The 18,059-nt window shown below is 44.1% G+C and overlaps 1 long non-coding RNA gene and 1 gene segment (V, D, J or C); one reads left to right on the top strand and one right to left on the bottom strand.

The window, feature by feature from the left end:
* Window positions 1–1,647: 1,647 nt before the first annotated feature.
* On the bottom strand, window positions 1,648–3,581 carry LOC133114998 (uncharacterized). 2 transcript variants are annotated; one of them, XR_009705594.1, is made up of 3 exons: window positions 2,534–3,581; window positions 2,095–2,264; window positions 1,648–1,833 (listed from the first exon to the last, which is right to left on the bottom strand). It is a non-coding gene; the product is annotated as an uncharacterized LOC133114998 (long non-coding RNA). The 2 variants fall into 2 exon arrangements; XR_009705595.1 differs by having other exon boundaries at window positions 2,095–2,298.
* Window positions 3,582–6,864: 3,283 nt separating this feature from the next.
* LOC133114153 (Ig kappa-b4 chain C region-like) lies at window positions 6,865–14,282 on the top strand. The segment is given in 3 exon segments: window positions 6,865–6,906; window positions 8,246–8,309; window positions 13,851–14,282. Coding segments are annotated over 3 exon segments (423 nt in total).
* The last annotated feature ends 3,777 nt before the right edge of the window (window positions 14,283–18,059 follow it).

Consider the following 18,059-nt stretch of genomic DNA (forward strand, 5'->3'; position numbering starts at 1 on the left):
GGAGACTGAGTCACTACTATATCTGCCATTGATTCTGAAAAACAAAACATGGAAATGTGTGTAAAAATTAAAATAGTGTCAACCAATGTTATTGTACAAAAAGAATTACGGGAAAATGTTTTGGGGAAAAAAGCATTTGCATTTGTAAAATATCATAGAAAATCCACACTAATCAATTTCAATGACTCACCCTGAACAAAGCATCCCAGAATCACCAGCAGTAGAAAGACATACATCATCATAATGCTGCATGTGTCAGTGTCTGTGAAAGAACTGGACAGTCACTGATCAGTACTGGGGGTCTTAAAGTGTGTGGAGCAGTGAGGCAGGACAGGTATGCAAAGCCCCTTCCTTTATACAAATCCTGTCACACACAGTTAGAGGAGCTCTGATGTGTGAACAGCAGTGGGTCTATAGAGGGCTGGGACATGTGCACCGTTCACTGCTATTTTTAATCTGTCAAACATTCAAATGTCAAAATAACGGTTTCTGACATTGAGCTGTGTACATGTAGACAGGTGAATATATGTTCATGGTGAATAAGGACTGAAGTGGTAAGATTGAGTAAAATATGAGTTGAGTAAATGTACATGTTTTCTATTGTGATGGCAGTTTCTATGGGAGCTCAGAAAGTCAAGGACCTCATTGAGGCACATGGAATTATTCAGTTACAGCATATCCATCTATATTTAATGTACAGTCTGACTGAGGGAATACTGGGCTAACTGTAGAAGGCCATTTTCTACTTCATCTCTCTGATAACTGATCTCCAGTCCAGCTTTGGAACTTTTTCCATGATATGTTCATCAGTGATTTTTTCTGTTGTCCTAATTTAGTATGTTTGATCATATTTAACAACAAATGTCATTTCTGCAATGTCCTCCATCACTTGGTGAGAGCACTGAAAAGCTGCTTTTCCCATACAGCACATTCTCCCAGCAACCCCTTCTTTACCCAAACTGCAGTTCACTCACCCAGCGCTGGCCAGAGTTTAACACCAGACTGCAGTTTCCTCTCTTTGATTATACTGTAGTGCTTTTACATCAGGAGCAACAGTACCCCTTTGTCTCCCTCTGGTGGTTTGAGAGTGTAATGGCAGCTTGTGTGATGTATGGAGAGAGAGCTCTGGAAGCAGAACCCAAAGAGGTTCCTCTACAGCCAAACAACACTGAATTCTGGAGGATTTGGGATTTGGGAGGAAACACAAGCTATATACATTACTTATTCAAATTTGCCCAAAACCTTCTTGCTGTGAGGTGACAGTGCTATTCACTGGACCACCGTGCTGCCCATGTGATAGTCTATTAAACACGAGGGAGGAGCAGGGGTGTAGGGGGTTTAGACTAGCAGTCTGTAGTGAGCATACATGGTTTACACCAGCAGTCTGTAGTGAGCATACATGCTTTACACTAGCAGTCTGTAGTGAGCATACATGGTTTACACTAGCAGTCTGTCGTGAGCATACATGGTTTACACTAGCAGTCTGTAGTGAGCATATGTTGGAGGGTCAGGAGTCACGCTAGCTTCCCCTGCTACCGCTCCCACCACCACAGGTACTGGAATCCATCCACCACTAACAACCAGGACACAGGGATGAATTAAGCAGAGTCATTACAATTTTTAATAAACAGTTGCAGCCACCCCACTCTGACACCCCAAAAGGGAGGGACGCAACTCGGCCCATGCCACAGGTGCCAGACCGTCTCCACCTCCAAAAATAAAAAACGAAACCAAAAAGGACTGCTCCTCATTCCTGCCGTCTGGAACCACCGCGGCCGAACACTGTGGGTTTCCTGGATTGCAGTATCCTCCGGTCAGGGCAACAGGGCCGCACTATGGAGAGGAGAAGGCACAGCACCAATTACCCCACTGTGGACTGGACACAACAGGCCACACTGGTGCTTGCGTTTGATGGCGGTGCACATTCCTCACACCACTGGGGCTCCACGCCGCTCATTTGTCCCATTCCCTGTGTCAGGGGAAACCAGTGGCAGCTGTGTGAGTTAATCAACCGGGCGGAGCTGAGCAGACCAATTACCCCGGTCCACATCCCCGTGCGTGCTCTCAATGACCAATCAAGGGAAGTGCTCTCACCAAGCCGGTGGTGGTCCGCGGTCCTGGTTCCAGTTCCCGTTCGGCTTCCTCCTCTTCTGGGGGCTCCCTCCAGGCGTCACCCACCAGAAAGGCACGCAGGTTGTTCCGTTGATCCGCTCCTCCTGATGTCCTTCAGGCTGGGCCACATACACCGGCCGCTCCGGCTGCAGCTGGAAGAAAACAAAAAAGAGAAAGAGAGACCACCTTGGGGCCAGCTTAGTTAGCTCCCGGTGCATTAAGTTAACATAACATAACACAACACAATATAACAGAACATAAGGTAATGGTGAGAACAGGCCATTTAGCCCAGCAAATACGTAGTCACGTATTGTCGTATCATGTATTATGTTAGTCTAGGTTCGTCATGTTGTTTAGTTTGTTTCTTGTTACGATTTATTTTTTCGTCCTGTCTAGTTATGTTTCGTTACGATTATTCTACCTTGTTATGTTGAGTGATTATTGTCTTAGTTCGTTTAGTGTGATGTTTTGATTTATGTTTATTGTTACACTGACTGGTCGTTGTTTAAACATACACTTTTACATGTCTTTCTGTAAACCTTGCGTTCCGCCTTTCTCTTTCTCTCTTTCTGTCATTCACACCCTAATTGTTTCTATTTGTCTATTTACTAAAACTACTAACGCTAGATCAGGATTGGGTAGAGACTAACAAACTAATCATGTGTTCATGTTACCTTACGTTTCTCGTGCATGTCATTTACTAATTTACTAATGCTAGGGCAGGATAGGTTTATTACTAACGATTACTAATCTCCTTGTTAAACTTGTCATCCATCGCACCTGTTTTCCATTTCCTTGCTGCTCTCTAACTAATTGTCTACACCTGTCTACACCTGCATTTATAGCCCAGTCGCACTACTATTCTTCGCGAAATTGTCTGCCTCTTGTACGTCAAAGCAACGCTTGAGCATGTGCTATCATTGATTACGCGTTACGATCCAAGCCTGTTTACCGACCACCGACCACCGACCATCGACCATCGACCATCGATTATTGATTTTTGTTTTGTTGACCATCGTTTGTTTTTGACCACATCCTCGCCTACCGATTTTGTACCTTTGCCTCGCTGTTTGTTTTATGGTTTCGACTTCTGCTTCGCCCTCGACTACGACCCTGCCTGCCGCCTGCCTGTACTTCTGCCCCGCTGACAGCTCTCCTGCTACCGGACCTCCCTGCACGTCTACCGACTACGAGTTTGCCTCTTCCCTCGGCACCATGCTTTTTGTTTGTTTATTGTTTGTCTGCCTGGATCTACGTGTATGGACTTTGCTTGTTTTGACTACGCTCCTGGGATTCGTCCCGAATAAAGCCCTGACGGGACTTTATCCGATTATTGTTTGAGTCGTGCATTTTGGGTCCAACCACCCACGCACCCGTCTCAAGGAGGAACAGAGTGTGGAGAACATTCCTCCCTCCCTGTGGTCTCTGTCAGGGGAAATTATATCTGGGGTGAGCTGTACTTGCATCACTGAACAAATGCAGGAGTTATTGCTGAAATACAAGTTCTCTGCATTCTGAATTCTGTTGACTTCTCTGAATCACCTCAATAATCTTTGAATGGTCTGTAGATGTCAGCTCATTCTTATTTTAGATTATTTTCTAAAGATTCTGGGAATGTATACAAATAATAAAAATATATATATTTTTTAAAAGAATACAAAGGAAATTGCACTTACGATGACTTATCTTTTTGTTGAACAGCCCTTCCTGCGGCTTTCACTAGTTCTGTATTTGATGCATTAAACCTGTGGAAGAACCTATGCACTTGTAAATTGCTTTGGATTAAAAGTGTGTGCGAAATGACAAAATGGTTAAATGTAAATTAATATATTATCCAGGAAATTTTACAGGATCCCCTTGTCAAATTTAACAATGAACAACATCAAATTATGATTTAACCCTGGTGAAACCTCTAATAGAGTATGCACAAAAATGATCATTTTTGATACTCTGTTTCAGAGAAAATTAACCTAATTTCTCATGCCTGAAGTGTTTTTTTTTTTTTAATGAGACTTTTTAAACATACTAAAAAAATTGACCCTCAGAAGATTGTCATTTACATTGAGATAAAGGTCATTAAATTTGAGAATATGGGAATTATTATTGCATAAAGTAGTTCAGTGTTTTAGAGCAGAGCCCTTCAGTGTCTCGGGTCAGTGCTCCCCCCTCAGCACCTGCAGTAGGTCCCAGCTGCAGCAGTGCAGTCTCTGTGCAGTCTGACTGAGGGAGGTTTTTGTACGGCTCTGTATCCCTGTGTGAACGGAAAGCTTTCACTCTGCTGACAGTAATAATCTCCTGCATCTTCAGCCTGGACTCCAGTGATTTTCAGTGTAAACTGAGTCCCAGATCCACTCCCACTGAAACGATCAGGAATCCCAGACTGGCGAGTTGTGTCATCATAAATCAGAAGTTTAGGAGGTTGACCAGGTTTCTGCAGGTACCACTGTAAATCACTGTATACACCCTCACTGGCTGTACAGCGTAAAGAGACAGTGTCCCCCAGCTGAACAGCCTGAGCTGCTGGATCCTGAGTCAGGACTATATCTGCCATTGATTCTGAAAAGGAAAAAAAGGAAATATAGGTCAATGGATAATAGAATTATAAAACAACACTGTTAAATCCTGACATATTTGAATATACAATCATAGCACTGTTGTGACAGAGTTGTATTGTGAAAAGCAAGCAAATAAAATGTAAAATCCCAAGCTGAAAAATATCTATCTCACCCTGTACAAAGAGTCCCAATATCACCAGCAGTGGAAAGACTGACATCTTCATAATGCTGCCTGTGTCAGTGTCTGTGAAAAGACTGGACACTCACTGATCAGTACTGGGGGTCTTAAAGTGTGTGGAGCAGTGAGGCAGGACAGGTATGCAAAGCCCCTTCCTCTATACAAATCCTGTCACACACAGTTAGAGGAGCTCTGATGTGTGAACAGCAGTGGGTCTATAGAGGGCTGGGACATGTGCACTGTTCACTGCTATTTTGACCTCTTGTGATGCAGGGACTGGATGCTCCACCCAGCTGTGCTCTCTTTTCTCTCTCTTGTGACCTGTGACCTCTCCCAGTTCCCCGTGTCTGCAGGACCATGGACAGCAGACGCAGGCCAGAGTGGAGCAGGCTGGAAAGCATCCTGTAATTACAGCAGTTATTCAGTGATTGGGAGCAGGCTGGACAGCATCCTGTAATTACAGCAGTTATTCAGTGATTGGGAGCAGGATGAACAGCATCCTGTAATTACAGCAGTTATTCAGTGATTGGGAGCAGGATGAACAGCATCCTGTAATTACAGCAGTTATTCAGTGTTTGGGAGCAGGATGAACATCCATCCATCCATTATCTTAACCCGCTTATCCTGAACAGGGTCGCAGGGGGGCTGGAGCTTATCCCAGCATACATTGGGCGAAAGGCAGGAATACACCCTGGACAGGTCGCCAGTCCATCGCAGGGCACACATACCATTCACACACACACCATTCACTCACACACTCATACCTACGGGTAATTTAGACTCTCCAATCAGCCTCTCCTGCATGTCCTGCATGTCCTGCATGTCCTGCATGTCTTGCATGTCTTGCATGTCTTTGGACTGTGGGAGGAAACCAGAGGACCCGGAGGAAACCCGGAGAACATGCAAACTCCGTACAGAGAGGCCCTGTCCGACAGGGATTCGAACCCAGGACCTCCTTGCTGTGAGGCGGCAGTGCTAACCACTGCACCATCCGTGCCGCCCTACAGGATGAACAGCATTCTGTAATTACAGCAGTTATTCAGTGATTGGGAGCAGGTTGAACAGCATCCTGTAATTACAGCAGTTATTCAGTGATTGGGAGCAGGTTGAACAGCATCCTATAATTACAGCAGTTATTCAGTGATTGGGAGCAGGATGAACAGCATCCTGTAATTACAGCAGTTATTCAGTGATTGGGAGCAGGTTGAACAGCATCCTATAATTACAGCAGTTATTCAGTGATTGGAAGCAGCCCAGACAGAACTCTGTGATTACACCAGTTACTCAACACCTGGGAGCAGCTGTCCTCCAGGAGTGACTCCAGCAGCACTTAGAGGCTCCCCACCGCCAGATAAAAGGGCCACTGCCCACAGCCTGGGGACCTCAATGTGGGACTAATCATTATTTTACTCATTCATCCATCCATCCATCCATTATCTCAACCCGCTTATCCTTAGGGGGGCTGGAGCCTGGGACTAATCATTATTTTACTCATTCATATTTAAATATTATTTTATCTTCTTTAACATCAAAGATTAGGACAGATATTGAATGAACACAGGATTGAGTTTGGGATGAAGGCCTAGGTTCTTTACTGCAGTGCACAAACTGAGCAGCACAGCCACTGTGCTGGAGGCCTGTGCATCTTGTGCAGTTGACACAGGCAGGAAGCAGGCAGCCTGCAGATGAGTCTCTCTGGCAGGATGAGACAGGAGCAGCTGAGCCCACTGAAAGCCTCCCTTTCTGATCAGCACTATGGCCACTTACACACTGGCCTGTGGAGCTGCTGGTCACAGTCAGCAGCAGCACCGTCAGGATTCAACACCAGATGGTAACTTCCACTTTCATATTCGTGTTAGTACCTCAGGAGAAACAGTGGTACTGCTCAAAGCACAATTCAAAATGAAGTTCAAATGGCCTTTGGCTCAAGAATGCTTTTTTAAGTTGTCGAAATGGTCTGTTGAAGATTAAGACAAATTAAAAATGAATAATTAGCACTGTGGCTTTCCATGCGACTGAATGTCTCTGGGGTGCGCAAAAGCAGGAATCCATGATGACGTGGTGAAGCGCTCATCTGCTCATCTCGCACGACTTAACCCCTGTCATAATCACGTCATTTATAATTTATTGTGGATCTAGGAGTATTTTACACAAAGTTTTGGTATGTTTAATATGAATGATTCAGCTTTCAGAATACCATCGTAATGGTCGTTTCAAAATTCTCCAGTAGGGGACTTACGAACACTGCACAGTGGGTCGGATCAACTATCTGTTGAGGCTGAGACGGGTGCGTGGGGGTTGGGCCCAAAATGCACGACTCAGAAACAAGTTATATAAAGACCCCGCAGGGCTTTATTCGGGACGAATCCCAGGAGCGTAGTCAAAACAAGCAAAGTCCATACACGTAGATCCAGCCAAACAAATAGTAAACAAACAAGAAGCACGGTGCCGAGGGAAGAGGCAAGCTCGTAGTCGGTAGAGGTGCAGGGAGGTCCGGTAGCAGGAGAGCTGTCAGCGGGGCAGATGAACAGGCGGACGGCAGGCAGAGGCGTAGTCGTGGGCGAAGCGGGAGTCGAAACCATGAAACAATCAGCGAAGCAAAAGTACAAAACGGTAGGCGAGGACGTAGTCAAAAACAAACAGTGGTCAACAAAACAGAAATCAATAAACAATGGTAGGTAACAGGCTTGGATCGTAACGTGTACTCAAACAGTACCTAATGCTCAAGAGTTGCGTAGTAAACTAGAGGCAGACAATTTCGCGAAGAACAGTAGCGCGACTGGGCTATAAATGCGGGTGTAGACAGGTGTAGACAATTAGTTAGAGCGTAGCAAGGAAATGGAAAACAGGTGCGATGGATGACAAGTTTAACAAGGCGATTAGTAATCGTTAGTAATAAACCTATCCTGCCCTAGCATTAGTAAATTAGTAAATGACATGCACGAGAAACGTAAGGTAACATGAACACATGATTAGTTTGTTAGTTTCTACCCAATCCTGATCTAGCGTTAGTAGTTTTAGTAAATAGACAAATGGAAACAATTAGGGAGTGAATGACAGAAAGAGAGAGAGAGAAAAGGCGGAACGCAAGGTTTGCGGAAAGACATGTAAAAGTGTTTGCATAAACAACGACCAGTTAACGTAACAATAAACATAAATCAAAACATAACACAAAGCGAAACTAAGACCATAACCACTCAACATAACAAGGTAATATAATCGTACGAAACATAACTAGACATGACAAGAAAATAAATCCTAACGAAACATAACTAAACAACATGACGAACCTAGACTAACATAATACATGATAAGACACTACGTGACTAAGACAACATGAATAAACATAAAAAAATGGCAAGACAGACCTGAAACGTGACGGAGGCAGGTTTTTGTACAGTCAGTTAATCAGACCCAATCGCTGTGGTGGACTTTCGGTGGCGGGACCAAACTGGAAATCGGCAGTAAATTGCTACACAATAAGACTTTTCAAGATTTTCTGCAAAAATATTTGGAGATTCGATAAGTTGTTATACATTAATTTCGCTGAACGTTTTTGCGAAAAAATTGTATATTTCACATTATCTTATTACAACCGAGTCCGTCGTGAAACTAGAAATAACAAAAAACATTCATTTGAAAAACTCAAGAGAGTAGGATGCATGTGGGTAGGATATGCCTACATAAAAAGCTTCGGGTATGCTGTTACACATTATAAATGGTTGACTTAAAATCTGCGTGAAGTTAGAATGAAAAAGGCTTAGGATGGCAGTGTCTCTTGAGCAAGAGGTTTTTGTACGGCTGGTGAATGAGTCTGCATCACTGTGGGACACTTTCGGTGGCGGAACGAAACTGTCAAATTTCTATTTCAGATATATCCATATCGATGTGTGTGCTTTCTTTTCAAATATATTCTCGTTTTACGATGTTAGATTTCGTTAATCACATTTTTAATAATTATCGCGATGCTTAAATAACAGGAATCCTTGTAAGATTAGCCATTGATTTAAAATTATTTTAAATCTTGCCCACAGAAACGAGTATATTTGCGTATGATGCATAAAATCAAAGAAAATGTGACACATTTTTACAAGCAAATTATTGACTCGTTTGAAAAGCGGCGTGAAGTTGTACTTGAACAGGCATAACAGGCATAACAGGCAGTGTCTTTTGAGCAAGAGGTTTTTGTACGGCTGGTGAATGAGTCTGTTCACTCGGGTTCACTTTCGGTGGCGGAACAAAACTGCCAATTGGAAGTAGCCTAAATAATCTCTCTTTCAGTTAGGCTTCGTCCACATCGATATTTTTATATACTGCACGTTTCCGACGTTTTATTTTGGTTTAATTATTTTAATAAGCTTGGCAATTTAAACTAGCCCACTGGATTCAAACAGTGTTTTTAGCTATCGCATTGATGTTTAGAATACAGTCCTGAATTAACTTTATTCCGTGCAGCACTAAATAAATAGCATTGGTTCATTCGGTGGAATCAAAGCGGCTCTGTAGCAGTTTGAAGTGCAGCTAGATTTTATTTGGGTCACATTAAATGAAATGATAGAAAGTCATGATATAGCCTATCAATCATAACCGGACTATTTTTAATTCTAAAAATTAAAATGCCGAAGTCAAAGAGTTCTTTATTTTACATATGTGGCCGTTAGCGACAACAACCCAGTTCCATTATACTACCATATGTTACGATTACGCCACTCCCACCTATTTAACGGGGATGGGAGAATCCACTGATACTCTACAGTAAAGATCCCTCCCCACGTTAGGGTTATTCAAATGAATGAAAGGATTGGAGGCTGAGGTATCAAAAGCAACACAGTAATACTTTATTTATACCATTCGTTCAGAGTAATTAGAATATTTGTTGTGTAAAGGACCAACCTTTACTTACAGCAGTGTATTAGGGGTACATACATGAGTTCTCATCAAGACAAGTTTCTATGCAAGATTCCAATAAATAATGTTGGGCAGCACCCCAATGCTCAATATTGACAGGCAACCCACTTTTGATCCACAATAAGTACAGGGCTTCCCAGTGACTCAACACCCCAAGCACCGCAACCAAGGTGACACCAGGTTAACCATAAAAGGCTTGGTTAATACACACCAATCGTAATCACACCACACGGGTGGTCCCCGTAACACATTGAGCATCGAGCCCTGCCCACTAAATATGAGAACCCAAACAAAGCCAATTAAGATTTAGAATAAGTAATATAGTAACAAGTAAAGAACATGAAGTGCCAAGATAATCAGTTAGATAGACAATTGTCCAAAGTACACTTGCCCACTGGCACCTCCCCTTGTCCTAGCCTTGATATTGCACACTGCTCTCATGTGATGGTTGATTACAATAGTACAGCCCACCCTTGGTACTGCACACTGCCCAAACACAACAAGTTGCATCAATAGTAAAACATCAATGATTAAGAGCTCATTTTCATAGACATGATATAAATAAACATATACAAACTTCACGTATGGGAAAACAGTGGCTAGCTGTCCAAACCAAATGACAAAAACGACGAGTGGCAGGGTTCATTCACAAGCCGGCTCCCAGGCCATCCGCCCCCCCGCACGCAGCAGCAATTAGGCAAACACTCTTAACACCAGCACGATCTGTTGAAAGACATTAAATATGAATATTCTCAGCGCGCACAGCAGGGCACCGCTTCGATGCTTTGTTCATCATACATCCCTTACTGCGATTAAGAGGGAATCACTAGCGGAGATTTAAGAATCGTTCTATTTACCTACAAATTCTACCCCGGTGACAGTGCTCATACTCCAAGAACTGAGCAACCCCTGTGGATGAGACATTGAACACGGTAGCGTCAAGGGCTGTTTTAGACTATAGCCTTCTCCGCCTACACCTGTTACTATACCGCTGACTGGGGTAGGTTGAAAGGGTTAGGATGGTAACCTGCTGTTACACGAGATGTTCGCCTAACCGCCTCCAAGCCCACCACCTCCTGTGCCGCAGGGGGGGGTGAGAAGCTATTGTCCTGGGTCACTGGTGACTGAATCACCCTTTGTGATTGTGTCTCTTGCCTTATTATTACCCAATCGCCAGAATGCTCTTCGTCATACCTCTGTGTGACTGGCTCATCAGGGACAGTGCTATCCTCTACCAAGGGGGCAACATCAGGCAAAGTCAGGGGTTCCACCATACGTGGGAGGGGTCTTAATTCAGTTCGGTGAATGTTTTTCTCTGGGCCTGCCTGGTCCCGTGGCTTGATTTTATACAAGGTCCCCACGTCATCCAGACACTGAACCACCACATAGGGAACGGAGTCCCAAATATCTTGGATCTTGTGTCTAGGGGGATGGTTCTTCCTATACACTAAAGTACCAGGCACCAGAATAGAAACCGAGCTTGGATTGTCTTTCCCCCTACGGATGGCTGCCGCTTCTAAATGTTCCCGAGCGTCCTTATAGACTGAGGTCAAGTGCTTTTGATGCTCATTGACCCAATCACTTACCCCCCCCTCCACTGGCTCATCTTCCTCCACACCGAGGAGAAGTTGCAAGACTGGCTCCCGTCCACCTGGCTCAGGGGTGGCCCGATACAGTACCCCGTCTCTCTCCCGGATCCGGGCCCACTGTCGGACTAGCTCCACGACAGCGGGTGGTTCCTGTGCTCGCTCAGTCCCTGTAGGAGGTGAACCCGTTTGCCAGTAACTTCTAAAGGCACTAATAACCGGGTCTAAAGTCTGCAGATTTTGTAAGTCTGCCTTTTCCCGACCGGGAACGGCCTCGATGACCGAGGAGGTGGCCAGCCCTGGCCCACCAAGCCCCACAGAGAGGCTTTGGGTCTCCACTGGAACAGTAATTCCAGTTGCTACGTCTTCCATAGAGCAAGGGGTAAGATCCTCTGGCAGTCTTGATAGGGCATCTGCATTGTTGTTGGTGGACCCTGGCCTATACACAATTTTAAAATTAAACAAAGCCAACTGTGATGCCCAACGCTGTTCTACAGCCCTGAGCTTCGCTGTTTGAAGATAACAGAGAGGATTATTGTCAGTGTATATGGTAAATGGGGCGCCAAGAAGATATTCCCGAAACTTTTCTGTGACGGCCCATTTAAGGGCAAGCAACTCCAATTTCATAGCACTATAATTGGACATGTTCTTTTCGGTTGGTCGCAACCCCCGACTTGCATAAGTGATCAGACAGCGTTGCCCCCTCTGGTCCTGGGATAGCACTGCCCCCAAACCCAAGCTGCTGGCATCAACCTCCAACACAAAAGGCTTGGAGAAATCGGCATAACCCAAGACCGGTGCAATAACTAGCTTATCCATTAATGTTTTAAATGCTTGGTCGCAGCTCTTGTCCCAATGGCTCTGCAAAGCGCAGCTGGGTCGCGATTGTGATCTCTTACGTCCAGGCTGTAACTTCGACACTAGTTTGTGGAGGGGTGCCGCATATTTTGCGAACCCCTCCACAAAACGACGATAATATGAGGCAAAGCCTAAGAACGACCTGAGTTGCCGGACTGTGGTCAGGGTCTTCCAATCCCTAACAGCACTTATTTTATCTGGGTCTGTAGCGACACCCTTAGCCGAAATCACACGCCCCAAATATTTCACTTCGGACTGAAAGAAATGGCACTTACTGAGCTTTAACTTCAGCCCATGTTGTCGTAGTCGGTCAAAAACCAACTCCAGCTGCTGTAGGTGCTCTTGAAACGAAGTAGAAAAGACAACCAATTCATCTAGATAGAGTAACAACGAATGGAAACTTTGGTCGCCAAAAATCCTCTCCATTAAGCGTTGGAACGTCCCCGGCGCATTGCACAACCCAAATGGCATTCGCTTAAATTCGAAGAGGCCAAATGGGGTGCAAAACGCCGTTTTTGCTTTGTCACATTCAGCTACTGGTACCTGGTTATATCCACTGACAAGGTCTAATGTGGAAAATAATGAAGCTCCAGAGAGTGCATCCAGTGACTCTTCAATTCTCGGTAGTGGGAAAGCATCACGTCGGGTTTTAGCGTTAAGCTGCCGATAGTCCACACAAAGGCGTATGGTACCATCCTTCTTCTGAACAACCACGATAGGCGAGGAGTATGGACTACAATATACACACACGTATACAAAAAAAAAAACAACACTGGACAGAAAAACAAAAAAAACATTGCTGGGGACCTGGCACCAGCACTGGGCTGTGTTCCCAGGAGGTAAGACTGCCTCAATCCCAGTTCCAGTCAGCCACTGTTTTCCCAAAACAAACTCCCAATTCTTCCCAAAGCTAATGCACATCAACCAACAATCACAATCCTGCCGATTTCGCCAAATGTGGCCGTTAGCGACAACAATCCAGTTCCATTATATGTTACGATTACGCCACTCCCACCTATTTAACGGGGATGGGAGAACCCACTGATACTCTACAGTAAAGATCCCTCCCCACACTAGGGTTATTCAAATGAATGAAAGGATTGGAGGCTGATGTATCAAAAGCAACACAGTAATACTTTATTTATACCATTCGTAAAGAGTAATTAAAATATTTACATTTACATTTTAGTCATTTGGCAGACGCTTTTAATCCAAAGCGATTTACAAGTGCATTTGTTGTGTAAAGGACCAACCTTTACTTACAGCAGTGTATTAGGGGTAAACACATGAGTTCTCATCAAGACAAGTTTATATACAAGATTCCAATGTTGGGCAGCACCCCAATGCTGAATATTGACAGGCAACCCACTTTTGATCCACAATAAGTACAGGGCTTCCCAGTGACTCAACAACCCAAGCACCCCAAGCATGAATTTTTCATTGTAAAGTGCAGTCACAGGTTCTGATAATAATGGAATCCAAGTAGATAGAACAATGTCAGGATAGCAAATCAGGATAAATGATCTTCAGCTACTGCCTATGAGTAACACCTGACATTCTCTGTGTCTGAGTCATGTCTCATTGTAAGGACAGAATGATCGACACATGGGGGTGTGTCCACTCTCTGACCTCACGTCTCTCTGTGTCTCCCAGGTGACACAGTTCCCACCCTCACAGTCCTGCCCCCCTCCAGTGTGGAGCTGAAGCAGGGAAAGGCCACACTGGTGTGTCTGGCCAACAAGCGCTTCCCCTCAGACTGGACTCTGCGCTGGAAAGTGGACGGTACCAGTAGGAGCTCGGGCGTGGCCGGGAGTGTGGGGGTCCTGGGGAAGGACGGCCTGTACAGCTGGAGCAGCTCCCTGACTCTCAGTGAGAACGACTGGGTGAAGGCAGGGTCACTGACCTGTGAGGCCACAAAGGGCTCCCTGTCTGCCCCCCCTCAGACACTGAGGAGAGCCCACTGTTCTTAGTAGGCCGGGTGGAGGCCCAGCTCACACACTCTGGTCACACTGTTTTTACCCTGTTCTGCCCTCAGCCTCTCTGCTCCTTACTGCTGTCACACTGAGCTGAGCCTGTGTGTGAATCCTTCCCCTTCCCCCAGCCTGAGCTTTCAGTGCTAATATCTGACATGTGCTCTGCTTGTGCTCTTCAACAAATATGCCTTCTTATTTGTGATTGTGTGGTTTTGAGAATAGCTGTTAGATCAATATCATTGACATAATAAAGACTCTTTGAAGAACTACTGTGTCTCTGGCTTTTGTTATAAAAATTGATGTTTGCGCTTCTCATGATCCTGTGGTTTTTGGGCTGCCCTGTGGTTTTTAATCTCTGATTAAATCATTATTATATTCTTGCAACTGAAAATACTTTTACAAAATACCCCAAAATGTATATGAGATGATAATGATGAATATAGAACACAATCTATAGAAATGTCATTTGGCAAAGAATTTGGGTCCACAACATACCTATAACCTAATTCTGTACATTATTTATGCATAACTTGATGCATTGTTTTATTGTTTTTGGTTTATACTGATCATAATGGACTTGGCCTGAGACTAGATGGAGGTGATAAGATATTGTTTGTGAAAGAACTGATCTGGAATCAGTTCATAGTGCTCTCAGACAGACTAGATGGAGGTGATAAGAGACTGTGTGTGAAGGAACTGATCTGGAATCAGTTGAGGAGGGGCAGTCCCAGCTCTGGAGGCCTGCTGAGAGGAGCAGTGATGTGTGCAGCATGCTCAGAGCAGTTCTGTACAGCAGGATGTGTGCTCAGCTCACACTAACCCCCTGGGGACGGCCCAGACACCTGGCCACAGTGCTGCTCTATTCTGAGATTGAGTCAGTCCCACTGAGGGACAGCAGAACCAGCCTGCCCCACCTGCACATGCAAATCTGAGTTTCACCCCACAGCCCAAAATACCCACCACTGAGAGCTGTTTGAACATGAGAGGGTGGAGGGGTCATTGCTGTAGTGGAACTAGAATAATGTGGGGTAGTACCTTAGACCTGTTTTTCTGTGAATCTCCTTATAAAGATTTCCCAGCATAGTGAATTTATCATTGTAATTCATGTCTTTTTTCCTACAGAAACACTTTGAGGTGCTACATCATGCTTTCAAGTGAAAAGTCCATTCAAGAGCAATCAAGTCAAAATAATTCTTAAAATTTAAACACAAAGATGAACTAAACAAACAGAAAATGATCAATGTATGATAACAATTGTTGTGACAAACGATTAAATGAATATATAATGTATATTAAATTTTCCATCTGCATTGAACATGGTACAAAACCTGCATTCGGAAGTATTATATTCATTATTTTCTGTCATTGTGCTGCAGAGAAAGAGTTTTGTTTTATAAATCTTAGTGCACTTCTGTAATATGCATGGACATTGCATTCTTCCTTTAAAACTTCAGATACATGGATGTCAGAACAGAAGGCATTGAGGTGGTGTGCAAGCAGACGGATTAGAGAGGAGAGCGAGTCACTGTGAAGCAGGTTAATCTTTGATGACTAGATTAGGAGAAATTAAAGAAATCCTGCACAGAAATACACAGGAGTTGCCTCTCTCCAACAATCCATACGTGGAAGGAAGACACAAACTGTCAGTTGATTGAGTGTCTGAGAAACATGCCTCCAGGAAACGTAAATATATAAATAAATATTACACATTTACATTCACAATTTTGTAATTTGGCTGACGCTTTTAATCGAAGGCAATTTACAAGTGCGGGAATTCAACAGGTTAAAGCATCAAATCCATAAATAGCTAAAAAAACTTTTTTCTAATTAAGGGTTAGTGTCAGACAAGAGGGATATCAGAAGGGGAGGGAGGAAATCAGGAGCGAGGTCAAAGGTATAGTCTGAAAAGGTGTGTTTTTAGTCTACGTCGAAAGAAGATGAGGCGACCAGAGCTGGCAGTGGTCTTACTGGGGTGTAGGGAGCAATTAAAGATTGTATGTAAAGTGGGGCAGTCGCCTTAGCAGCCTGGAATACGAACACTAGTCCCTTGATGCGTGCAGCAATAGGCAGCCAGTGGAGGAGTGGGGTGACGTGAGCCGACCTGGGCTGACTGGTGATCGGGCTTGATGGCACAAGCTGGGAGACCGGCCAGGAGGGAGTTGCAGTAATCCAGACGGGAGATGAACAGCTCCTAAACTAGGAGCAGGGTGGCTTTCTCTGTCTGGAGATGACGGATACGGCGGATTTTGTAGAGAAAGAACCTGCAGCTTCTGGCAGTGGAGGATACATGTGAGGCGAGGGTGAGGTGGTTATCAAGGTTTACCCCAAGATTCTTGGCTGTATGGGAGGAGGATACTACAAAGTTTATAAAGAGGTTTATAAAGAGACTGATGCAGTCATCACTGTCTGTATGGTGTCTCTAAAGCCCCTTGTGTGTCCTACTGAGAGAGAGTCTCACATTTGCAATACTGAGTTACAACAACAATGAGAACAAAGAGATGAACACCAGGTAAGGTAATAATCAAAGAACAAATACTTGAGAAATTACTTTAAAATCAATGAACATATTTTTAAATACAATACATAGACAAAAAAAATGAAGGAAACATTCAAACAAAAAATTTTAACAGTAATTAATTAACTATAGTCAGATTCAATGAGATTCAATCTTAGGTTCTGAAAGTGTCTTAAAGGCACTAAGAAGTCCAATTTAAAAGTTTTTTGCAACTCTTTCCTAATATGGTAATAGTAATGGACTTTATCTAAAGCACGTTGCAATTGATACCTCCCCTTCACCCTTGCACACACACATACACACAGTCACGATAACTGGCCTCCATGCAAGGCAACAAGGCACCAATGTTGTGGGAGCAATTAGGGGTTAGGTGTCTTGCTCAGGAACACTTTGACACACCAAGAGAGGGAATCGGACCGGCAACCGACTGCCAAATGACCTACTGTCCTACTGTCAGCCCATGTAGCTGAAGCTTTTTATCCAAAGTGACTTACAGTTGATCAGTTGATTAGTTGGTTAAACCTGGAGCAATGTGAGGTTATGGACTTGGTGGATAAACCTGGAGCAATGTGAGGTTATGGGCTTGGTGGATAAACCTGGAGCAATGTGAGGTTATGGGCTTGGTGGTTAAACCCGGGGCTTGAAACTCCAGCCTTCCAGGTCCCAGTCATCTACCTTTGTCACCAGGCTACAGGCTGCCCCTGTATTTTGAGCAGCACACAACCAAAAACAATCTGTCCTAGGACGCTGCATCCCATCCATGAAGATTCCACACGTTTTAACCAAACTTAAATCTGTTCTGGTCATCTTTGAATCCATGCCTTAAATATACTGCATGTGTATAACTGCTTCATGACGAGAAATCCATTTTTAATAGCATGTTACTTAGTCATGAAATTCTATTCAGGCTGTCAATATATATCAAAGGATGTGTAGCTACTATTTATTGGCTCTTTTGTATGACACAACCACACTATGACTATTTTCAATTTTTTTTTTTTCAAAAATCATGACCAAACCAAAAAAATAATTATGTATATTACTGAAAATTGGGGATGGGGGGATTAATACTATGATTCACACCAGAGATCTGTATCCCATCGGAATTGAAACACATTGAATTACATCAACTTCAGCAGCAGCTCTGCTATGGTTTCTGTATGTGACACAGAGCAGCTCCTCTTCAGCACAGAGAGTTCAGGGCTGCAGCTCATTGTCGCCCCCTACAGCCCTGCTGGCAGTATTGGTGTCAGAGATCAGTGCCTCCCCCCTCAGCACCTGCAGTAGGTCCCAGCTGCAGCAGTGCAGTCTCTGTGCAGTTTGACTGAGGGAGGTTTTTGTACGACTCTGTATCACTGTGTGAGTGGCCAGCTT

The sequence above is a fragment of the Conger conger genome, chromosome 16 (assembly GCF_963514075.1).
Source record: "Conger conger chromosome 16, fConCon1.1, whole genome shotgun sequence".
Taxonomy (NCBI): domain Eukaryota; kingdom Metazoa; phylum Chordata; class Actinopteri; order Anguilliformes; family Congridae; genus Conger; species Conger conger.